The sequence below is a fragment of the Semicossyphus pulcher genome, unplaced genomic scaffold, assembly GCF_022749685.1.
Source record: "Semicossyphus pulcher isolate SPU_LCO1_2020_fin unplaced genomic scaffold, fSemPul1.0.p SCAF_4, whole genome shotgun sequence".
In the NCBI taxonomy this organism is placed as follows: domain Eukaryota; kingdom Metazoa; phylum Chordata; class Actinopteri; order Labriformes; family Labridae; genus Semicossyphus; species Semicossyphus pulcher.
The window spans coordinates 25,188,554-25,214,235 of record NW_027211715.1 but is presented as its reverse complement, the minus strand read 5'-3'; the positions used below and the strand labels follow the sequence as shown (position 1 = coordinate 25,214,235).

The following is a 25,682-nucleotide window of genomic DNA, read 5'->3' as shown; positions in this document are numbered from 1 at the left end:
CCTTCATCAGTGGGCCATAGGCTCAATCACCATTGTGTTACCTCATTCAGCGATACATAGAGACTTAACAGACATTTATTTACATGAAAATCTTCGGAATGATCACTTTAAAATACGACCAAAAATAACCGCTTTTGTCGGAAGTAGCTCACCTCAAGATTTAATAGAAAGATGTAAAGAAAAAAAAGATTGAAGCCAGAAAGGTTATGCTCAGTATCTGTTCACGTGCCCCCTGCTTACAACACATGCTGGAACTTTATGACCATTAATCATTGCTTGATTCTTTACAACTTCCCTTTCACAGTCATGGCATGTCAGCACAGACCAGTGGGATTAAAGGAGGTTTGCAGGAGGCCTTGTATTAGTTGGTTTTTGGTTTCAGTAAGGAATGGATGATTCAAGCTGACTCAGTGTCCAGGTTGTCAAAATCCTGTAACAACCACAAACCGCAGACCTCCTGCCATCATCTCCTCCGTTATAAAAAGCCACGTCAGCAGTTTGTTGCTTCCATGCTTGCGTTCTTTTGACACTGAATGTTTGATATGGTGTTGAAGTGGATTTATTTTGTCAGATATTAGATACAGAATTCCCCCTAACAATAGAAAAGTACAAGAAGCTGCATATTTCTATTTTTGAGCCTCCGTCCTTTAAGGCTCTTTTGGTTGACTGGTACTTGAAATACTTCATGACCACATGAGCAAATAAACTGCATTTCCAGCAGCCTGGGCAACAGTGTCAGCTGGTTTGCTGTTCTTACCTTGATCATACGTGAGAGGTCCCCTGCATCCGCCAGCTCCAGGACTATGTTCAGCTCATTGTCCTCAATAAAAGACGCGTGGTACTTTATCACATTGGGGTGGTTCAGTTGCTGTGGGAGTAAAAAAAAAACAGACATGTCATGGAGAAAGAAACGCACAGAAGACATGTGGTGACACTTGTCACATTTAAAACTTCCATGGTCACAGTACCTAATCCAAGAGTGAAAATCATTCCCTGTAGAAGATACAGACAGTAGCAGCATCTTGCAAGCTTGTTAAACAATGTATATTGCTTAAATTAAAGCTGATACATAAAGTAAGTTAATTCATGAGTTGTGCGATTCACTTTACTTTCACATCCAATTAAAAGAAACTGTATTTGGAATTGGTAAGTGTGGACCTAATGAGACGGTTTTGTCCTCCAGTGTGACAAAGCTCGATGACATGTCACAACAACCCCTCTGTCTGTGATGACAACAACCCATGTGTGACACACACACACACACACACACACACACACACACACACACACACACACACGCCTGACAGGCTGACATGGCTGGCAGTCAGAAAAACAAGAATCCTAGGCTCATCTCTGGCTGAGATTTCTTCCCGTTGGTTGGTCAATAAGGCAGGAACAGCATTCCCCGTAGTAAACAAAAAGTCTCTATCCATCCAGAGCAAGAAGAGAAAAGGGGGAGGAGGGAGGGAGGGAGGGAGGCGCAATGAAGGGAAAGAAACAAATGACACAGTGACACAGACAAGCAAAAGGAATGATGGAGACAGGGGTGAGAGGGAGGGAAGGAGAACAAAGGTGAGGAAGAAAAAAAGAGCAGGAGACGGATAAGGTGAGTTAGAGAAGGGGGGGGGGCAGGGAGAGATGGTGATATGTGGAGAGCTGGAGACATGGAGCTGTGTGGCGTGGCAATGTCGAGGGGGGTGCGGGGTGGGGTGGGGTGGGGTGGGGGGGGTGATGCGAGCAGACGGAGCAGTGTGACACGCGTCCTCCACTCGGCTCCGCTCTGCTTTCTCTGCTGTGATTAAAGAAATGTTCATGCTCCGGATGATGCCGAGAAGAGGGGAAAGGAGAGCGCAGTACAGTGCACTACGCAACACTACACTCTCCACTCCGTCTCTGCATCCCTCCACAATCTCCTTCCCTCACTCCTCCTTTTCTTTCCCTTCCTCACGTCTCCATCTTTCCTTCTCCCTTCCTTGTCCCCTCTCTTGCCAGATGTATTTTTGGTGGCAGTTCTGCACGGCTCCACACTGTAGCACGGCCGGGGAGTGATGACAAGTTCCCCCCCGCTACGCCCACCCCCAACCCACTCCTCTTCCACAGATTGAACCTCAGGCGGAGCATACAGAGAAATAAAGAGATATGTTCACATGCAGATGTTTGTATAAACGATGGATGGGAGCCTCCTGCAACACAACAATCAGTCATTGGGAAATATCACGTAAGAGTCGTGCATGATTATGTAATTACACACCAGCCTGTGTAATTACTTAATCATGCAAGAACCAATGTGATATATTTAGTTAGCTGAGGATCTGTTTCAAAGAAGAACAAGATACTGACGGATGCTATCTGATGGGATTAAATTAACCATGATAATAAATTAGGTTACAGTGTATTTATAAATGGAATTTAAGGCTCATAGGAAAGCAACTAGTAGGAGTATGAATGATAGTTGTAGAAAGACAGAGGTAAAGGCAGCTTTAAGGCCCATCTCAACGCCTTGTGTTCCACATCATGTGAATGTGTCTCCATTCACTGCATGAGAAAATAGGGCTGTCACTTTTCAATCCAAATTCAACATATCGTTCGAACCTGGTGAAATATTAATAGTTTGAACTGTAATGATGCCCAGAACAAATTAGTAATCTGCTGCCCAGAGTCCCAGAATGTTATCAGGTTTAAAGTAGTGTTCCTTGTATTCCAACACATGACAATAATACGCTGCCTGCTACAAACCAATGGGGGAAACTAACAAGGCCTATCCTGCTTGTGCATCCCAACCATAGTCAGAAAGCACAGGGGAGACTTAAGCTGCTTCCCACTGGTTAAAAACCCACTAACACCGGGCTTTTTGGCTTAATGGGAAAGGTTACAATCGGCATTCAGACCCGGGTCAAATGTAATTATCGCCTCGGCTCAGATCGGCAATGATGGGAACACAAAACCCATGTCGACACGTTAATCTCCGCCCCCTGTCCGGCGCGATGCTATGCTCAGTCGGTAACTTCTGTGACTCCTTGTCATCTCAGCTACAAATTCTACTGTCTCTGTCCAAGCAGCGCTCAATCGCTCCAAATCCATCGCTGCCGAGTTTGATAAACAGACTGAATGAGTAATAAACACAATAAAGACCTAACCACCGTAACATCTTCACTGTTTACTAACACTGTTTCCGGCGGTGATGCAGCAGAAAAGAGACCGAAAGGAGCATACTTCACTGGCAATGGAAACAGAGACAATCAGCATTTTTAAGTGGGTCTTCCCAGGTCTGAAAAACCTGCATCAACACGCTAAATTTAGGTGGGATAGGGTATTTTTTTGTTACCGGTACGTGATTGGTCGATACCCAAAGTGCTGATAAGCTCATGGACAAACGGTGCTCCTGTTGGTAACGTTAACTTTCCGTCTCGATTAATGTCTATTTATTTCAGTCGTTTCATTTTAACGTAGCTGGCAACACATACAAGTTCATCTTTGACGCAGTGCAGCGTGTTGGGCTGCTTTAGCAAATCGGCTAATGCTAGCAGCGTTGCTAGCGTTACTGCAAGCACGGCCACAGTGCAGCCTCCGATTCCTGGTGGCTCTGATAGCAACGCTGCAGATGGGATTAGCCAAACTAGAAATGCAGTTAAAACACATGATTCTTATAAATAAGTCTGTTGTTATTCAGTCACTGTTGTCAGGTAGCTCTGGTTATTAGCACTTCTAAGTTATGTTCCAGTTTAATGCATAGACAGCATCAATCAAGCAGCAGCCCAGTTACAACCTCCCTTGCAGAAGCACATCATCAGACACCCTAATAAAGACATGTCTTAAGTTTTTTGCACCAAATAATGACGAGTACTATCGATAAGAGTATCGAGAAATATTGGTATTCATAAGCAGTATCGGTATTGATAAAATCCTAACGATACCAGATGAATTGCAGAGCCCAGAGACGTACAAGCACACGCAGCACATTTTTACAGACGTGCATAGCACACAAAACACAAAGAAAAAGACATCATTACGTCTTCTCTGCTGATGAGGGCCGATCATTAGTCTTCAGAATACAACCTAGGCTTGATAGTAACCACAAGCGAGAGCTACACAGCTGTAGGGGTTTCAAGAATGGTGAAACTAGCAGACTGGCAGGGAGCAGCCTATTTTGTGAAACCAACATTTAGACAAAAGGGCGGCGAGAGAAGTGAGATCCTCAAGTTCAAATCATCATGCCAGAACAGGAAAATACAGATGAATGAGCAGACACAAACACACATAGACAAACAAACAAATAGGCAGTCTGTTGAAAGGCCATGACTGAGTAAGTGTGTGTGCGCGTGTGTGTATGATCGCGCGCCAGTATGTGTGTCATTCCAGTCGGTCCATGCCAGTGCGCCTCTCATTATTCTGATTTGGCTGTGTCTCCTGTTGGCCTGTCTAGTGGGGGATAAGGCAGAAGGGCTGTCTCTCTCTCACACTCAGCCCGTTATTATCAGGCTGGCTGGGCAGCGCGGGGCCCGGCATAACTTCCATGTTCACTTGCAATCAGCTTACAGGATGAAAAGAAGTGAACAAAAAGCTCTGAGGGGGGAAGACGAGCAAGGAGAGGGGAGAGGCGGAGGGATGGATGAGACATAGGATCTGGGTGAATAAGGTACAGACAGATGAGATAGGAACAAGAAGTAAAGAAGGAAGAGAGAAAGATAAATGAAATGTAGGAGACAAAATAAGTAGTCACCTGGCAGAGTGTGACATTTAACCCTGCTGCCCCCACTTAGGAGGTCAGAGATACAGACCCGGGCGAACCTCGCTGTCTCGTGCCGTCAAGTCAATGATCTGCTACTCAGATTACAGCTCTGTACCACGTATCGCCTGCATCTGAGTATCGTTGTGTTTGATTGGCCCACAGAGCCCCGGGAGCTTCTCTGATGTGTTTGAAACAAACTAATTGGTTTTGTTTTCTTTCCCTAATGTGTACATGTGAGCGTGCACATGTGCACAAACTGCCTGAAGTGCACACGCATGCGCAGAGAGGCTTCACATATGGAGGCAAACAGGACCAGGAATGCATGAACGCACACACACGCACACAATTCTGACACACATATAGGATGTTGCAGACAGGGGAGGTGATTGAAGCCGTCATTAGTGTGTTCATTAGTGTTTGAGAGGAGCCCGGCGAAGACATGTTTATGGTAGTTTGAGAAATAAAAACCACAACGTTGAAAAAAAGAAGCGGAAAAGAGAAAAGAGAGGAGGTAGAACATCAAGAGACACATGTGGGAGACGGCTAAATTTCCATTCTGATGCACTGTAGCCCGACTCTAAACATTACAAAAAAAGATAAAAACAATAGCTTTGGCATTAAAAAAAGAGTCAATGTGAGCCTGGGGGGATGTTACACTGCTGCACCCCTGCACACACACACACAAGCTCAGAGATATAAGGAGACAGTAATACACATGTACTGTACAGTCACACACACATACTCATTCATATTCTCACTTGTGTGCACAAATACTCAAACACCCCCCATTCTGCGTTCGTAGCCATGCAAGGAAGCGCGCACACACGTGCACGTGCCCACACACCAACGCACAAATCCGAAGCCGTCTGGTGCAGATCAATTGTTTTTCCTGTGGTGGAAGGTCTCAGCTGAGGCACCTTAAGAGAACAGAGCGCAGCGCATGACGCCGTCTCTCCTTCTCTGGTTCTTTACCTTAAGGAGATCTATCTCTTTGATGCAATCTTGCCGAGCTTTGGCATCCATCAAGTCGAATATCTATCAAGAGATCAAAGGAGGAGAGAGAGAGAGAGAGAGAGAGAGAGAGGACAGAGAGGGGTGTTATGACATATTCAAGAAATGGTAAGATGGAGAGACGGAGTGAAAATAGGAAAAAACACTAAACAGAAAACATGGTTGCTGTTATCTAGAGGGTGGCGTTGGAGTGACTACAGGTGTTTCACATCTGAGTAACACACACATATCCTTGTGTACGGTTTTTGTGAGGGGTGTGTGTGTGTATATACACATGCTGAACCTGAGCATCACATCTTCCCGATGGTGTGTATGTGTGTAAAAGTCAGTAAGTACTGTAGGTATGTGCATGTTTGGCAGGGCAGATTAGCCTATACTGTCATACTGTACTTTACTATGAAATCTTAAATCTTAAAGTGATAATCTCGAAGATCTCAGTTTGATTCTCTTTGGCGGCACCTATGGCCATAAACGGTAATTGCGGGAGCACACTTCCCAGATATGTCTGACGTCCACGGTTGGCTCCGGTTGTAACTCTTGATTTTCCTCGCTGACGGTCGCTTTCCTTTTAGACTGTTTGTCTTCATCTGAGCGTCGAGTTTGTTTCTTTTTCTTTGGATTTTCACTTATTTTTTGAAGTTGTATCTGTAGTCATCCATCTTTTCTTTGTTTGTTCAGCCATAGTAGATTACTGTTTACTCGCAACACTTGCAGAGACCAGAAAAACAGCTGCTTAGCTCCGCCTACCCTCTCTGACAGACCAACCACTGCTGGGTGATGGAAAACGCGTCACTAACTCGGCGCCGCTTGTGATGTTTTCTGTGAAAGTCGCCACAGACACCCAGTCTGTAATACTGCAAATGCAAAGGCCTTCATCATTGGGCCATAGGCTCAATCACCATTGTGTTACCTCATTCGGCGATAGAGACTTAACAGACATTTATTAACGTGAAAATCTTCGAGATTATTACTTTAAATAAGAATTTGAAACTTGTATTTTTCTTTTCCTGACATGAATTCTTATCCTGTTTAACATGCTCTGTGGAGTTTATCATGTTGTCCTCCAAACTGATACCACCACAGTAAGTGTCTTTCTTACCTGGACTTTCTTCAGAGCCACTGACGTGTTGTCTAAAAGGTACCTCGCCCGGTACACCTCGCTGAACTGGCCGCGTCCAATCTTCTTCTCGATCTGGAAGTTAGCCAGCGAGTTATGGCCCATATCTGGTTGCAATGGTTTCTGAGAGAGAGAAAAAAAATACCTCTATTAAATTTGTGCACAAAAATGTGCTGGTTCACACACAAACAGACACACAAACAGTACAAACAAATGACTTGCAAACATTTTTTAGTAACCATGTGTTTATCATTGAAGTGCAACTCGGTCCACCTGACTGGCAGAGGAAAGGATGAGGGCTGAAGGATGTGGGTGAAACCGAGGTGAGGCCCCAGCTTCAGTAGTTTGTTTTGCTGAGAGGCTGCTTGAGGCTGCTGATGATTTGACTGGCATTAGGCTGATGTGTCACGCTGAGAGAGGTCTGCACTCCCATAACCGCGGCACCACATCACCTACCTAAATCCAATATATACATGGAAAGCGCTCGTCTGGCTACCCAAGGAGCAGTTAGAGGTTTGGGCATGCTAATGTTTGTCCATACTTATCAATTCAAAAGTGTGAATTTGAAAATAGCGAGTCAACATGTCACCTGATTAACATTTTACAGGCAGCAGGAAGGCACCGTGCACAGCCTGGCAGGGGTTTTTGGAAGTGGCTGCCCTGCTGGCACCAGACTTTAACTTCTGATCCAACACAGTTAGCATTTTTATTATTAGATGTGTATTGATGATATGACTATGTTATTAATTAAACTTCTACATGGGTGCGGTTTAGTGGTAAAAACCTCAGGCTGACCTTCCTTGAGGACAGGTGAAACCTACTTCCTTATAGAGATGGATAAAATATCGTACAACATAAATGCAGGCATCTTATCATTCCATCTGACTTGCTCTTTAAGTTAATCAGAATCGTGAGTGCTCTTCCTTCCTCTGTCTGCCAAGTTATATCACTGATAGTCTGGCACTTGGCCACAGACTACAAGGCTCCCCCTCTCTCCTCGCCACATGATTGGCTGTGCAGGCTGAGACACTCACCTTCCACAATTAAAAAAAAAATAAAACAAAGTCAAAAATAAACCAGAATTAGCCCTGTGGGTATAAAAGTGTGAAAAAAAAGCACAGAGCAGCCTGCTTGACCTTTCAAGCCTTTTGGTAAACTTGTACGAGGCGTCGGCGGGAGCAAACAGAAGGTGACAGATATCAGAATGCCACATGTCACCAGCGCTTCTGCCAACGTGGCGGTGGGAGCAGCTCGGGGGCAGGCGACTTAGGACAGAGGGAAGGAAGACGAAGAGGGGGAGAAGAAGGTCAAAATTTATCTGCGAAGCACTTAAACATGCATCACATTCACAGCAACTCCGGCAGGCTGCTTTATATGCTCCGGCTCTAGTGCAACAAAAGTTAAAACTCCTTCGCTCTCGGTGGAACAACAACACTTAATTTGTTGTTATAATTTAAGCATCTTAGAGAAGGTTTTTTTTAGTATTATTATTTTATCGAGTTCCCCCGACTGCAAGTTTCTAAGAACAGAATTTAACTCAACAAACTAAATTAAAAAGACAAAAACACACACAGCAGGAAGGGAAGCACGACTAATAGGTGTAGGGAGTCTTGGGTCAGGGGGTTAAAGCATCTCCTTGTTTTTTAAAGTTTGAAGTTGACAGCCAAAAGAGGAGGCGTGAGCCAATTACATGCCCTGTCCAATTAACACTTAACACCGCCGAGGTGTGTGCATTTTTCACCATGACACCACCATCATCCCGTCTGAGAGTCACTCTGACAGAGGGCATTACACGCTGCTCTACAGCCTGACACAGCTGGTCTATAAGCTGCTACAGCTCTTTAGTAATAGTTACCATGAAATTCTTTAACAATAATAATAAAGATTTATATGGTTGACTTCATATATGGAATAAACTTACTTAGAAAAGAGGCAAGTTGAAAATCTACGCAATGAGCTATAAGGTGTCGGACATTGAAAGTGTGGCCATATTGTGCAATGAGTTGTCACAATGGTGACAGAAGCAGTTGTGCAAGGATGCAGGATGGACAATTGGAGGTGTATGTGTGTGAGAGAGAGAGAGAGAGAGAGAGGGGAAGAACGAGAGAGAGGACAAGAGGGCATTGCTTTCATTCGCTGCGTGGTAGCTTGACAAATGTTAGCATGAGCCTCTAAAGCGCTGTGACAACCGCCTGCTGAGAGCACAGTCTCGCTAATGTGTCCTGGCATGCCAGCCCCGTAATCACACATTTACATATGCAATGACCTACATTTGCATGTCAGATCGCACACTGTCCGGCATGATTAACAGTGGGCACCTCCCCATGTGGAGTCGCCCTGGGTGGCAGCAGAGGCCATGCGAGGGCGGAATAGAGGGCTGGAGGGAGGGCGGCTTTTTTGGCAGCCAAGGGGCCGGGCTGCCAGGCAGGATTATGTCAGCCAGCGGCCCCGGCATTAGACACTTCATTAGAGCTAATCTGTTTAGCAGTGGGCAGTGTATGTAAACTTCACAGGCCATTTGCGGCACCTCTTCGCCCCCTGGCCTGGCCTTCAAAGGGCAGCCAGGCCAAGGCTGAGTGACAGGCCGTCTCATCTGCCGCACACGGGTGTCACACAATCAGGGGCTCCCAGCTGAAGCACAAGAGCCCGACAAACACACACACACACACACACACACACACACACACTCATATATATATATAAAGGGAAGTCACAGAGGGATGACCCTGAATGACGCAGGGGTCAGTGTATGCACAAAACAAGGAGGAAAAGGTTAGAAAGATTACTGCTTGTAAGGATCTGAATATCAGTGTTATAGATTAAAGCTTGTCTAGCGGGCCTTTCAAAATAAAAGCTCTTGTGTGTATAGTTTGTCTGAACGCGTAAAGCACGGCACAGGAAACAATTAGTGTTAGGGTCATTGATTGTTGCCTCTCTTATTCAGACTTTCTTCATCTTTGACGTACATTTCTCTGCTGCTCCATGTGGTGTGCTTTCTCTTCTCACATCATTCTGGTTGGTGATAGGGACAAGCTGCAGGGGATGAAGATTAAGTGGCAGCCGTGCAAGGCATTATGGGTAACGTCTGTGAGGGACAGCGTGTCTTGGGTATAAAGGTGACATACAAGCGCCATGGGCAAGTCACTAGCAGGGGGATTGAAAGAGAGAGAAGATGGAGAGCGAGAGACGGAGGGAGAGCAGACAGACAGCTCGTCGGAGGAAGTGTGATACGGGCTGCCCAATAATGACACCGTTGCCAAACACAACTGACAAGACACATGGAGAGAGGAAGAGGGAATGCGGAAGACAGGGAGAGGGAGAGAGAGTGAGAGGGACGGAGGGGGGGAGACAAGCAACAGAGGGGAGAGGGTGTGATGTGACAGCCCAGCAGTGCCAACGGCTGCCACAGAAAGGCCAGCGGCGGCACAGAGGTGCTGTCTCCCGTAGAGAGAGAGAGAGTGAACGAGAGAGAGAGAGAGAGAGAGAGAGAGAGAGTGGGGGATACAGAAACAGAGAGAGAGAGAAACTAAGGGCACGTCCACAGTAACCTGGCTACAATCAGAGGCATCTCTTTATTTCAGGTCACGCTCCATTCTAAACCAGCGTTGTAGTCTCCAAGTACAGCACTTCTACTACAACTACATTAAAGTAATAATCTTGAAGATTTTCATTTAAATAAATGTCTGTTAAGTCTCTATCTATCGCTGAATGAGGTAACACAGTGGTGATTGAGCCTATGGCCCACTGATGAAAGCCTTTGCATTTGCAGTATTACAGACTGGGTGTCTGTGGCGACATTCACAGAACATCACAAGCGGCGCCCAGTTAGTGACGCGTTTTCCATCACCCAGCAGTGGTTGGTCTGCCAGAGAGGGTAGGCGGAGCTAAGCGGCTGCTTTTCCAGTCTCTGCAAGTGTTGCGAGTAAACAGTAATCTACTATGGCTGAACAAACAAAGAAAAGATCGATGACTACAGATACAACTTCAGAAATAAGTGAAAATTCAAAGAAAAAGAAACAAATTTGACGCACAGATGAAGGCAAACAGTCTAAAAAGGAAAGCGGCCGTCAGCGAGGAAAATCAAGAGTTACAACCGGAGCCAACCGTGGACGTCACACATGCAACACTGTGTTGATATCTGGATATCCCGCAATTACCGTTTATCACCATAGGTGGCGCAAAAGAGAACGAAACTGAGATCTTTGAGATTACCACTTTAAAGTGCATTAACGTGTACCATTGAGTGTCTATTGTAGGCTCTGTTTTTCACGTCTTTTTCTGCGTTTTCTACGGTTTATTTGCGAAAATCCATTCTCTTGCTTTTTCTACCATTTCTAGTGTTGCAATTGGCTGAGCACGAAGGTAAACAATAAAACAAACACACACAAATTTGAGCCTGGTAGCGTGTGTTACACAGTTAAAAGTTCACTGCAGTTAACGATTACATGGACAATAGGAATATTGAATATAAAATATAGTTTCTCAAAATTACATTAGCATATTTTATTGAACCTAGTAAAGTACTCCAAATTCCCTTAAGGGGTACGAGCAGCCTCATTTGAGAAAAAAAACGCCCTAAAAAGTATTCACCTTGTTTATAGTTAGCACTGATAACGCCAAAACAGATACAATCAGGAACAAACTGTATGTTAGTTGAGCTGTGTTAGCTACCAGCTGAGATCCAGCTAATAAACTGTACGGTGTCTTTCCCCCCGCTAACAACATGTCGCCTGTGATACAGAGTTTCCGTTGTTTGCTGACCGTCACAGGACGAACACGAACAGATCTTGTCATTTGTTTTGTTTTGTTATTGTTCCAGCATTTTGGTCTGGACAGGGATCTCCAGGATAAAAATACCTACAAACTCAAGTGCCTACACCAATTTGTTTCCACATGTAAACAGAGTTAGTCGGATTACTGTGGATGTAGACTAAAAGGGAGACAGGGAGGGATACAAGGAGAGACAGAGAGGAACTGGCAGGCAGGGGGGCTCCCACTCCCACCCTCACCAGTCACCTGCCCCCTTGAGCAGAGTACCATGCAATATTCATCCTCAGCCAGTCAGCCAGTGAGCCAGGCAGGCAGGATTCACCCCAAAGGTGCTTCTCGTTCTTCTCCTCTCAATCTGCTCCACAACCGCAGCGTCTTGTCTCGGCGCTTACAGACGGATCCGTGTCTGTCAAACTCTGCAGCGACGATCAGGATCTGATCTGAGGGGTCCTCCTCACAAACCCTCCCACTCGCTCAAAGAGCAAATGCACCATTAAAAATGCACATCTTACCAGCTCATCTCGTTTACCTAATGCATATGCATCATACCTCCGGGACGGAGAGAGATGATATTGCAAGCGATACAGAATATCCTTCATCAGATATACAATTCAGATTTCTCCAGGAGAAGGCTGGTGCTTTTTTTTTTTCCCCCCCCTTGTGCTCGCATGCAGACTGAACCTTGGGAAAGTGTGAAACAGATACAGGACTTGTTGAAAGACACCCATCTGGATGCTGGTTAGACAGCCATCTTCATACTCTCACTGACTCTCCTCCTCTCCATCTCCCACTAAATGTGAAATAAGTTCAGACGTGCTCTGTGAGAGTGAAAAAACCTGACGCAACATGGAAAGTTCACAGCGCTACCGATAAACGCAGCACCGAAAGTGGGCCTGGAATTAACACTGATGTAAACCGCTAGAAATAGATTGAAAAACAGAGAGAGGGAAATCATTAAGCCGGAACAATAACACATAATCAAGTGTTGGGAGATCAGCAGCAGATCTAGTGTCTGTGTGTTTGCGTGGGGGGTGTTGCCTAAGTGAAATTAATCATTAGAGCTTTTATCTGACTTTCTTCTGTGGGCAACCCAATTAACTTTAATTTTGCAATTACACATCTTAGGATAAATTAACCCCCTTGGCAATTCCAGTGTGAATGTTGCAGTGCCCTTGCATACAGAAGGAAAACAACAACTGAGAGTATATTCCTATTTTTAGTGTTGTTTCTTTCTAAAAAAGAAGAATCCAAATTTACTCTGGGGCATATGGATGATCCTCTTTGTTTAAAGTCTATTCAATAGTTATGGAGGCAAAAACATCCTTCTGGAAAGAAATCAATGGGCCTGATGTTGGAGGGCGGTATTAAAATCCAACAGTGACCAGATCTGCGCAGAGCAAACCTGAGGTGTATCGAACCGAGAGAGGCGTGCAGGGAGGCCAGGCTCTGTCAGCCTCCAGAGCTCTGATCAATAGAAACAACTCAACATTCATCCTCTGCTGTCTCTCTCACACACGCGGGCTGCAGAGGTCTGAAGGAGGCTCGGACTTGCACGTCTTGATTGACGCAGGGGAAAAAAAGCTGTAATACCGAATATTTACAGTCTGGAATTTGAGGAAGGACGGATACAATTGCTTGCAGGAAGTGAATAAATGTGCCGTATCATCATTAATTATTAAATGCTTCCCACATGTCGATGCACCTACAGGGAAGCAATGTGTAATCTAACAATCATTATTAACTTTAACAAAATCTCTAACCGACGGTACCATAGAGTAGAAGAAGTTACTGTAATAAAGAACCATTGGCTACATGTTGTCATGGTAACATCACATCTAGGGCTGCGGAATAGGTCATTTTACAATCGCAATTGCGATGTGCACATGTGCAATAGTCACATCGCAGGACGTGCGATAGCAAAGCAAATTAAGTGAAACACGTCATGTTGCTACTAGTCTGTAGCTGTGTCCCAAACCCTGGGCTGCAGCCTTTCGAAGGCTGTATTTGAAGACCGATTGCATCACAGCAGCGTGTCGAAGGCTGTCCCAATTCAAAGGCTCCTTCAGATGCAACCGACAAATGCTTCCTCCTTTTCACGGGCGACGAAGGATCCATCCGGTGCACCCTTCGCGGCCCAACGTATTCATTGCGCGCCAATTCAAACGAGATGGCTAGCTAGTTAGCCTGCTAGCTACCTGTTGCTAGGCGACAGCAGCAGCGTTCTGTGATGCAAGGGTAAGGGCGGGGACAGCTGGTGACGCAAACAGGAAATCCTCTGTAGACTAGACCGTCTCATTTCAGTTCAGCTCTAACCGTCTACGCAGGCTATGAATTACTCATCCTCCATAGACCGCCTCCTTGGAAGGCTGCAGCCCCTGGATTGGGTCACAGCTTGTGTGTCACTTGACTGTAAACTGTGAACAAGCACGTGACGTTGGCAGGATGATCGAGGCAGGCGCTCCGTTACGCGCGCTGGCTTATAAATGAATGTATTCCCGTTACCAAGGGCAACACGGACCGTTTACAGAGCAGACTTGCCGCGGAGTGTTAAATTTTAGCGCCTACACACGGCATGAGGTTGTATGTGCCGACAGGAAGTAGGAGACGTGAGCATTTGTTTCAAAAAGTTACTGTCACAGGGATGATCACGCTTATTACACATACATTTAAACACCGTTAGAAATGGTAGTTGACATACATTTTAAGTAACGCTAATCCAGCCAACGAATCTGTTTGTATTTCTTTTATAAAGAAACGTGTCGCTCCACCTGGACTCTCTCTACTTTTTTATAAGGGTGTCAGAATCGCTGAACCAAGTGTGGCAAAAGTAGGAGGGGGGTTTTGTTTTGTTAGAAGCAAATAATTGTTTATATGGACATGAAAACACTGCGTTTATCTGGTATAATATAATTTTGTATATTTTTAAATTGCAATAAATATCGCAGAACAAAACAGCAGCCCTACTAACATCTTTATCATGTAACAACTTTCATGGCGTTAGTATGTAGTTTTACATACCAATTGTGATAAAGTATATTTTGTAAATATTGCTTATCGGTACAATTATTATTCTATATTCTGTGTGCCAGAAATGCCAGAAAGCAGCGTGTTAGTTATTTGCTCACAACGGCCTTAAACGACCAGATTTGATCTATTTATTCAGGTTTCCCTTTCTTCAGGGGTTCTGGCCAAGACAGCAGCACAAGCAGTTACATGTTGTGAAAAATTATTTCACATGTTAAAACAAAATACAATACATAACTGCTTCACAGAGGAAAAAGTAAAGGAAGACAGGCAGGCAGGCAATACCAGCAATATCCATAACAAATCCACATCAAAAAAGGCATTCGTTTCGGGTACTGTTGGGAAACGTTCATCACCTCACTATATGCTACTTCACAACACTTGTTGGCTATTTGACCTATGTTCATGTTTGTGTGTGTGTGTCGGAGTCTACCTGGGGTTGGAAGTTGGGCACGGCTGCTTGCTGTCCCTGTGGCTGCGTGTCCATATCCATGGTGTTAGGCGCTTAATCCTTGGCACCTCTGAGAATCAAACACACAAAATAGAAGTTGTGGTTAGCCGCCTCGACGTTGACCGTCACACTAAACACTGAGGAGTCATTTCTTTAACAAATTCTACAACACAAAGGAATAACCTCAATCAACTGGACAACTGCTCTCTGTTGTTCAGTACCCAAGTATTGAGTGCGAGTTGCTGCCTGAGTGTCCTGTTTCAGCAGAACTGGATCCTACGTCATGCCTGTGGATTTGACACTCTTTGTCTAGGTCCCTCTCAAGTTGCAGCGCAGCAGAGCTGCAGCAGGCAGCAATATTTATCTGAACAAAGCCCAGATAATGCCACTCTGTGTTTCCTTGGCATTCCTCCAAGGAACCATTCCTGGGAATTACTGGTTTTACCGGCATTTAAGCACTTCCACGTCCTTTTGTTTTCTCAGAAAATATAGGTCACAGAGAGGTGAGTGTGCTGGGTATGGGTGGATGCCACGCTGCTGTTTAATTGCATGTTCTGGCATGTAGCCTAGAAGCAAGCTAATTGCATAAGATACTCCACCACCACTTGCTTGGCTTAAAACAGACAGTGTCATAATGTGAAATGTTACCTGAATGAATAATTTACACACATCTTTGAAAAAAAAAAAAGTATGATGCAAAGATTATATTCACACATGCAATTAGCTTCTGATTTCAGAGTCTCTGCTCCACTCATGCATGTGGGAAGAAATCTGATTTGGACAGATGATGGTTATCTTCTTCCTATGATGACTCACATCGCACACAAACATGCACATAATATGGTTACAGTGTCTAACAATTAACACCAATTCACTTATAATTCATGCCGGATGCACTGCATGCATAAGAGCAATGATGTGGGGTAATCCACATGTAAACACAGTTTTAAGTTGAGGTTTTGCATGTTGCATTTATTGCATGTACAGTGATCCATACACGAAAATAACACAGACTGTAGTTTGGAGATTTAGCAGGCAATATCTGCCGCTATCTATTTACATGAATACTTTACATGTTTGTAAACACAAATGGACATTCACACACTCAAGTGGCATACAAAGGGAAAGGGACAAAACACACTTCACAGTGGGACATTTGCATGTTTCTCCTGAAGGCTGTCTGTCTGCGGAACTGTCAGTCTGTCATTTGTGTATTACTAACTGTCTGTAGTCTCTGCTGCCTCCCCGGCCAATTAAAAATCCCCTGGTACAATGGAGAGGAGAATGGCAGCGAGGAGCCGTCTCTCTGCTCATGTCCTCAGTCCCATTCACTAAAGGCTAATGATGCTAATTAGACATCTGCCAAATATATACATATATATGCACTGTAGGTGCATGTTTGTATGCGAGTCGGGGGGTGCTTTAATATGTGCGTGTAACCAGGCCTGTGTGTGTGTGTGTGTGTGTGCGCGTGAGCAGACTTTTTTTTGCGTGGTTGTTTATTTTACATGAGTTCAGCTTTTTCCCCCCTCGTGCTCGCTGGCCTTCATGTGAGCTTTGAAGATCATTAAAATACGTGTTTGCACAACACTATTTCTCCTGGGAGTTCATTGACTATATTGGGAATATTATTTTCTTAAATTTACATTTAAACAAGTTAAAATCAATTCAAATGTAAAAAATGTTTACTAATAATAAGGATTTAAAAGCACCCACCGCTGGAGGCAAAAAGGCAAACAAGAAAAACATTGTTAAATGTCCAATCCTGAATCTTTTGGTTCTTATTGTTAACTTATAAATAAATCCACTAAAGAAAATTATTTTTTTAAGCCAAAATTTGCCATGGCTCACGTAGAGGCCTAACACTACATTTAAAGCCAACACTAAAATGACTTTAGGCTACCCATGATGTCCCATACCAAACCAATGTCACAATAATGTGAATAGAAAGGGATATGTTTTTTTATTAAGCCTATGTAGAGAAAGGTGACAATTGAATGTGGCAGAAAACAAGAAGACTTGAGCCTAAATAATCCCATAACTCAGAATAACCAACAAGTTTACTTTTTTAGTCCCATACTAACCCGGAACATGTCGACTTATCGGTTGACAACATTACACATATACATATAAAACCATGGCTCAGGCCTCATTAATTACATTAATGGAAATGTTGCTTGTTCTCAGGACAAGCCTCGTTCTAGCCTCAGGACCCACCGCCACCTCCTTAATGACGCATCGCGAGCCAGATAAAATGTTTGCAACATAAATGCAACAACAGTCGGGCTCATCAAGTTTCAGGAATGTAAATGTAACTGTAGCTTTGAGTACTCAATCAGTGGATACATGGAGTGTGAATAAACAACACTGCTATTGCACGCACATCATAGGAAACCCATTTCCTTCAAAATAAAAGTGCAGCATAGACTTTTTGCCACAACTTTTTTTTTTTTCCAAGCACACTGAAACAGCTCTGTGACCCACTTTTGGGTCCTGAACCACAGATTGAGATGATGATGAGTGGGCACAGGAAGAGTAAGAGTCTCCTCGTCAACATTCAGTGTGTTTTACATTTAAATTTGATCACCAGTTCTATAGAGCTGAGATGTGATTTCAAAATAAAACATGTATTTTGTGTAGATCTTAAGTTGGCAGGTTCAACCCAAACACTGTGCACAAAGGTGACAGGACTGTAAAATGTTGCTTATTATGGAGGCTTGTAAATATATTATTCTAATGTAATGATTGTGTTCAAACTGGTGTTAAAATGTCAGAGACGATGAACAAATACTTATCATCATCCTGTAGCGACCAAGACGGTAAAATGCCGCTTAGAGCGTAAGTGGGCTATAACTGTGGCACGTATTGTTCCAAAAGAAAGTCCAAGTAAATGTTCACCTTTTTACACAATAGACGATCAAAAGTACTGAAACAAAAGGCAAAATAAAGACCTGAAAACCATGATAACTAAACTATGACAATGATGGTCAACAGGAAATAAAACCCTCTTTGTCTGCCTCCCGCCACACAGCTGAACAGATACAAATAATGAGAAACCCGGCCCATGTACGAAAGGACTGATACAAAACAAATAATCAACACAGGTAAAACATACACAATGGCTCCTACAAATCTAATTAAATAAAGACTAAAAACATGGCATTAAAAATATTTTTAAATAATGTAATGCAAACGTAGCCCCACCAATGAGTTTATACTTTAGCCTCTTATATTTGTACCTGTGCTTTCACTTCAAGTCCTAGTAAGACAATCTGAAAACATCCTCAACATGCATGGGGGTTTTATTACCGAGTGAAAAAAAGGCCTATTAGTGAGGCTGACTGGATGGCTGACTAGCTGGTTGTTGTGGCATTTTGATTTCAGCATCACAGGGGACTTTACGAGTGATCCACCCGGGCGCCCTCCCTGCCTCTCGCTGTGATTCTTTGCACTTCAGCCTTGTGTTTTGTTAGATAGGCGCTGGCACCCTCGCTCCTCTCCCTAACCCTCTTGTGTTTCTGACTGTCTACGTGTCAAAATAACCAGGGGGCATCGGAGCTCCCTGACGTTCTTTCGCCCTCCCACATCCCACGTTAACGAGATCAATTAAGACTGCCACGTTAGATTAACACACGCCAGGAAACAGCACAATTAACGAAGCTAGCTCAATCAAACGAGGCAAGGTCACACTCTCGGGGCTCCCATTCACACGCGGTTCAAGTTATGTGCAGCCAATCAAAAGCAAAGCCTTGTCCCGGTGACTGGAAGAATCAAACACAGATTGATTTAAACTTTCATCATGTGAACCTTAAATCTCTAAATCTCTCTCTCTAAAAACCCCGCTCCAACGTTACTTTGATTGTCTCTGATCCATGAAAGGCCCTGCTCTCATCGCAGGGAGGGATTTTTGACTTCGGAAACATTTGGTGGGCACAAACAGCAGCGGAAACTCAAGGTACCAGCCTGCCCTTCTGTCATGGGAACAAGGATGTTGGCTGGCTAACTGGCTAGGATTTTGGCAACAGTGCGGGAGCAGCAGCTAAAAGCTAAACCCCCTAACTATTCATAGATGCATGTCGATGGTTAGTGCAGAGCTTGGTGTGAAACAGCTGCAAATATACAACATGACATGAGGTAGATAGATGGATTTATAATGTGTTCATAGTGCATACCCAAAGTTATCGTACGACGGAGTATAAGGGCCTCTTTAAAGAAAAAAAAAAATAGAGATCGGAATTTTACGAGAATAAAGTTATAGGAAAAGAAAGTCATAATATTACGAGAATAGAGTCACAGTATTATGAGAATAAAGTCGTAATATTATGAGAACAGAGTCATAGTATTATGAGAATAAAGTCGTAATATTATGAGAATAAAGTCGTAGTATTACGAGAATAGAGTCATAGTATGAGAATAAAATCGTAATATTACAAGAATAAAGTCGTAGTATTATGAGAATAAAGTCGTAATATTACGAGAATAAAGTCGTAATTTTAGACCATTGTTAGCCCAAATATTGAAAATATCGGAAGAGCAGCAGCCACCTGCACTAAAATGAGGAACGTGTGAAGTATAACTTGATCATCTTGTGAAGTTATGCTTGTAAATGATTGCACAGGAGGCTTAACATGACTTGAGCCGGAGCTGCATTATTGAACACACCCGGTAGCATGGAAGCACAGCATACATGTAATGCACAAGCACACTAAACAGCTATATAGCAATACATTAGTATAGACTTAGACTTAGACTCAACTTTATTGATCCCTTTGGGATGACTCCCTCTGGGAAATTCAGTCTCCAGCAGCTTATACAGTACAATACAATAGGAAAGAATCAGCACACAGAAGGTAAAAAATAAAGATCAAAATATATATATCTATCTATATAAATATATATATAAAAAGTACAAAATTAGATAACAAAATATATAAAATATACACTCTTAGAAAATATACAAGTAAACAGTGGGTAATTGACCTGGTATTTAGTTCGATTAAACTAAATTAGGTTATTGCACTGTGGTTGAGTTTCACACATATACTCAATCTTTCGGAACATCAGCACCACTTTGTCATAACTATCAAAAGTGATTTTATTTGAAAATGACTCATGATTTTAGTCATTTTAGCGCAGGCTCTTCTGATAATACCCTTCAAAATAAGATACAGGCTAACCATAGCCTAAAATTACGACTTTATTCTCATAAAATTACATCTTTATTCTCGTAATATTATGACTTTATTCTCAAAATCTTGGAGATTTTTTTCCCCTCAATGTGGCCTTAAAACTCTGTCGTATTATAGTATATAAATTTAATGTCTCCTTTTTTTCCCCCATTCAGACTGTTGTTCTGTTTTTGGTTACACCATGTGGCTGTGAAGTGACAAACTATTAATATTAGACTTAAAAACAACACAAAGTCAACAAATTATCAACAACGGCTCTCAGCATGTCCATAATAGTTCAGCTGTCAGGAGTGATGGATCATTTCTCTCTGCAGATAAAAACTGGCTACATCTTCAGTGTGTGAGCTAGCAAGAACTCCATTTATCTCCCTGACAAAGTGATGGTTGTTTTTCTGTGGAGGAAAAGAGAAAAAAAAAACTTCCCCGCTCAGACCACCAACCACTCAGTGTAAACAAACACAGTTTTCTGACTGCGTTCCATCTAATGTGAGACACCGGGCTGACATTCTCACAGCAGGCCCAATCACACAGAGGTAATTATATGATACAGGAGCGAAGGGAGAAACAATGAGGCGGAACAAGAGGAGGAAAGAAAAGGATATTAACTATTCAGCAGTCTGCTTTGTTCTCACATTTACAGCACACTTCTCATTTGTTAAATTGCTCTTTTCCTTCCGCTTACTTTAGACACATCTCTATCTCACCTTCTTCTGTCCAACTCATCTGCAATCAGTGACTTATTTTTGTTAAATGTTCCTGTGACATAAGCTCAATCATCCATTTTACTTGTCTTTAACTCCACGCCTTCAGCTCAACAAGACGTACACGTTTGGTAGGCCATCTTGGTGAGCTGCAGTTCCCCCGATGGACATGTAATGTTAGATCCAATCAGAAATCCGACTGTAGATTTAGTAATGTACTCTCAGGTTGGGGGACTCATCTGATGACATCATGAGGGTTATATTGTCTAAATTCGGAGAGCTGCATCCAGAACCAGGAACGACATTATGCTGCATCGGATTATACAGGCAAAGCACTACTCCCCATGTGGGATAAACTGAGCTTCATGAATTTGGTGGAGGATGACTTTTTAAGTCAGTGTAAGAAGCCACTTCTTTCCCTCTTACTTTGCTTTGCCTTAATTAGAGAGGACAGTGAATAGAGTCAGAAATATGGGAAGAGAGAGCGGGAATGATGCAGCAAAGGGCCGATTGTCGGAGTCAAACTCAGGGCCGCCGCATTGAGGACCGTGGCCTCTGAACATGGGAAGAACGCCTTAACCGCTGAGCCAAACCGCCACTCCCAAATTCCTTCTTTTCAACTAAGCTAATTAAATTAAGTGTAATTCAAATTTTAGCTTGAAACAATTATAAAAACAAGATAATCTAGTTGAAATAATTGTTGTGATGCATTCTGATTCATGATGATTAATTTGTCTTGTGTTGTAAATGCAGCACACCTCTTTTCTTCACAGCAATCCTCTTTCATATCTCCCTGGAAGTCCAAACTGCAGCATTCACATGAATTCAAGCAGGCGATAGAAGGCGGACAGACAAAGACAAACACTGAGATTGCATTGCAGGACGGCAAATCTGGTAGTTCCCATGTTTTCTCTTTGTGTGAGGGAGTTATAAAATATCAGATTGTATTCCATCGCAGCACTACAGGCCATAAATAGTTTTAATATATGGAAGGAAATGCTTTCTACTGTTACCTTTGCTGGTATTCTCTGCCAGCTTTAGCTAATTTCAGAGCCCTGCTCTCGTCCACTTAAGTGATGTCTAGTTTGCCGTCTACCGTCTGCCTGAATCTATGGCCCTTTTTACACTACGGTTCCGCAACAGCACCGTAGCACAGCTCTACCGTCACGCAGCCTTTGCCATTTTACATTGGACCAGACAGGGCGGGCGTAAAGCCGCCCCAGTGTGTCTTTACATAGCGTTCTGGCTTTGCAGAAGCAAAACATACGCAAGGTGTAAACAAACAGCCCATGCTTCACATAAACCCCTTTCCCACCAATATAAGCGCGTTGACCAGGTTTTTCAGACCGGTGAACATCCACGAATAAATGCCGATTGTCTCTTTTCCCTTTGTTCCCATCACTGCCGATAGAAGCCACGATAATTACCTGGGTCTAATGCAGCAGCGTTAGCGGATGTTAGCGGGTTTTTTGACCAGTGGGAAAAGGGCTATGCGCACACACACACACAACGCTGTTCCCCCCTGCCAGCTCTACTATTTACACAGATACCGTCTTGCATCTGTTACTACCTCCGATGGCGTCTCTTCGTCCCATCATTCCCGCTCTGTGCTTTCTACATAGAAAACGAAACGTAACAGAGACGTAATAATCCTGCCTTGAACTGGCAGTGTAAAAGGAGCTTAAGTGAATGCAACGTTTGAGTTCAGCTTGAGCAAAGATGAGGATAAATCTTGTTAATAAACGTAGATCACAATGATCGTGATTTTTACAATAATCAAGGCGCCCTTATGAAACCTATTTTAGAGAATTACAGGCGGCTGACTTACAGACTAAAAAAGTATCTACAAGTTGGCTTTTCTCAAAAATGGTGGACAACATGTCGTTCAATGTCGATATGAAAGAGCATATCTTCAGTCAACTGGGGCAAAACTGAGTGGGAGAAGGAAAAGTGAGGACGGCACAGCAGGGATGGTGTAGGACAGAGTGGGACAGATGCAGAACTGAGACAAAATGCCAGGAGAGAAAAAAAAGGAGCTTGTTAGCCCTGATGTGCTCGTGGTCCTGTGAGAGACGGTGTGGAGCTGTGCACCACAGAAGTTGGCACTGGCTTTAGCTCCTCTTTAATCCCCATTTCCTCCCTTCTGCATTATTCATTTAAAACAGGAGAGCAGAAAAAACAAAGAGAGGGAGCCGATTATAAAAAAGGTGGATCAAGGCGGACTGGGGGGAGGGGGGGATGAAGGGGGAAGTAAAGGGGAAGGGTCCTGGAATTAAGCGGCCCCAAAGAGAAGAGCTAAATCAGCTCTCAATCCGAGGACAATAAATATGAACGCAGACTGATGAGCTGGTCTAAGAAGAAGAGAAAAGAGAAGGGCGAGAAAGGAAGTGAAGAGAGGGGTTGGTGGGGGAGTTAAAAAAGCGGAGAGGAAAAATATAATGTGACACTATCCGGCCCGGGTGTAGGATGTGAGGGAATCAAAGGCACCTTTGAGGAGCCAGAAGACGACAGTGAAAGTGCTACAAGAGTGGTGTCCATGATTACAAGAAGTGGGGAAATCTTTGAGTCTGTGCTCATGAAAGCCCACCCCGGGCCTCGTCTGAAACCCCTGCCTGACTAACACTGATGATACAGAGAGAGGAAAAAAGGCAGAGAGAGGAAGAGAAGCGCTAATGATGGAGGGGTCTGGGTACTACAGAAGCAGTGCACTCTACAATTCATTTTAATCACTATTCAAAATCATTAGTCCAAATGTGCGAGCACTCCAGTTTGGTGGACCGCGAGCCGAGAGAGAGAGAGACAGAGAGAGCGAGAGAGAGAGAGGACCAACTACACCTCAGCATGTGAGCCGCTCTTTGAGCTCTTTGAATAAGACGCTCTAAGACTTGATGGAATAGAAAATGAAAAGAGGAAACTTTATTGTCCCGCAATCTAAAAGAAGAGAAACACAACATGAAGAGAGAAGGAGAGACCTTTGAAAAGAGGCTTTGCAAATGCAGCCAAACACTTCAGAGTCAAATCGTTTAGACTTTGTCCGTTTACCAATTCTGGCTGCTGCATGAGTATAAAGTTAATCAGGGCGCAGCTCAGCATGAGAATATTACAGCATCTCAAACAGCCAGACAGACGACCCAAACAACAACACTGACATCAAACAGGATTCTTCATTCAACAGGCAGGACATGGAGGGATTAAGGGCGAGGTCTATTTCAGACCTCACCGAGTCTACAAATCAGACACAACATATTCAATGCATCTGATCAAACTCAGCGTCACCTCTCAGGAAACTGCAACTCTAGTCTTATTAAAACTGGATTTTGGGGTCGAGACAGATATACCATAAGATTCGGTGTATAAGACGCACTTTTAATACATTTCATCTAAAAAGTGGGCCGTGTCCTTTTTTACCAGTGAGATCAATATACCAGTATAAACTGCAAAGAGAGATATGTTACTGTGTAACAGTATTTTACCCAGATGATGGTACTATGTTGTCGGTTGTTAGGCTCAGTGGCCACGTCATGTCTCCGCATTAAACTGTTTCCAGGTCCGCTACAACGTCTCCTATTTGCAAAATGCTCAGTGCTAACTAAATTGTTGTTAACGCTTCAACACAAACATTAAGGGTGGGAGAAATAATCGATAATCGTAGTAATCGGGATTCTTCCTTTTGTGATTCTGCATCGATGCGCCAAATTCAATCAGCGATTTTCTTTGTCCATTCCAAACCCTCTAACAGTCAGTAAGTGAAGGTAATTCTATTAACTATTTTTTAACCATGAAATGTAACAACAATACTTGCAATATAAGCAGATCACCATGTATTGAATGGAATCGAATAAAAAAATTCTGATGCACTGAGAATCATTTAATAATCTCCTCTTAGCCCTCATAATCCTAATTGCATTAAAGATGCATGAGGTCACTCGTGAGTCCCACCCCTAACGGACATGCACCATCATGATCGCCATTGCAGCCGCCACCCTCACAACAATCAACGTTACCGTAGGCTGTCAGCTAGCGCTTGCTACAAGCACCGGTAGCTAACAGAAGTACAAACTCGACATGGCGAAAACAGATGGTAGGCTGTCATTTGTGTTTTGAATGTGTTCTAAATGAAAATAAATTGAAATATATTCCAGTGCGACTTACTGATAAGAAAAGTTTGTTTCTGTTGTAACCTATACAGTAAACACAGAAAACAAGCAAGTATTCAAAAATTGTGGCCAAGCTGTGTAACATTTAGCAGCTCAAAAATGAACCGACATGTTTCTTAATTACTTCACACGTCTTTGTTAAATGCGATTTGTTGTTAATTACCGGCAGACATGTAGATACAGGCTCCTTGTAGATACAGATACTTGTAATTAGCTAATTAAAACTGGTGGGTATATTACAGATTTACCTTCCTCGCTCTACTTCCATCTCAGTGTTAAGGTGCATTCATAAACGTGTTTCGGAGTTCAGTTTGAAATAAAGAAGAGAGACATGAAGAATAGAAAATGTATGTCTCAGTGAATGTTTGTGATATCTTTGTACGCCTCAGACCTTCACCCTCTCCCGGGTGGAGGGAACACAGCGAGATGATGAAAAAGGGAATTAAGACAAAGAAAACCGCTGAGGTCCGTAGGGACACTACAAGGCCAGCGATCCATAAAGCTGCTTGCTAACTATTTATAGGCCTCCTTTA

The 25,682-nt window shown here is 43.3% G+C and overlaps 1 protein-coding gene across 2 annotated transcripts in view; it reads right to left on the bottom strand.

Moving 5' to 3' along the window:
• The window catches only part of nek7 (NIMA-related kinase 7), a 67,180-nt gene that overhangs the window by 28,726 nt on the left and 12,772 nt on the right, over nt 1-25,682 (bottom strand). The window contains exons 1-5 of one of the 2 annotated variants that reach the window (XM_069680110.1): nt 15,286-15,322; nt 15,085-15,172; nt 6,840-6,980; nt 5,702-5,764; nt 758-868 (exon numbers count right to left, since the gene is read on the bottom strand). In XM_069680110.1, the coding sequence (XP_069536211.1) occupies nt 758-868; nt 5,702-5,764; nt 6,840-6,980; nt 15,085-15,144 (375 nt within the window). In that variant the 5' untranslated portion in view covers nt 15,145-15,172; nt 15,286-15,322. Of the gene's footprint in view, nt 1-757; nt 869-5,701; nt 5,765-6,839; nt 6,981-15,084; nt 15,173-15,285; nt 15,323-25,682 lie in introns of those variants that run through there. The other variant, XM_069680109.1, reaches the window with a different exon arrangement.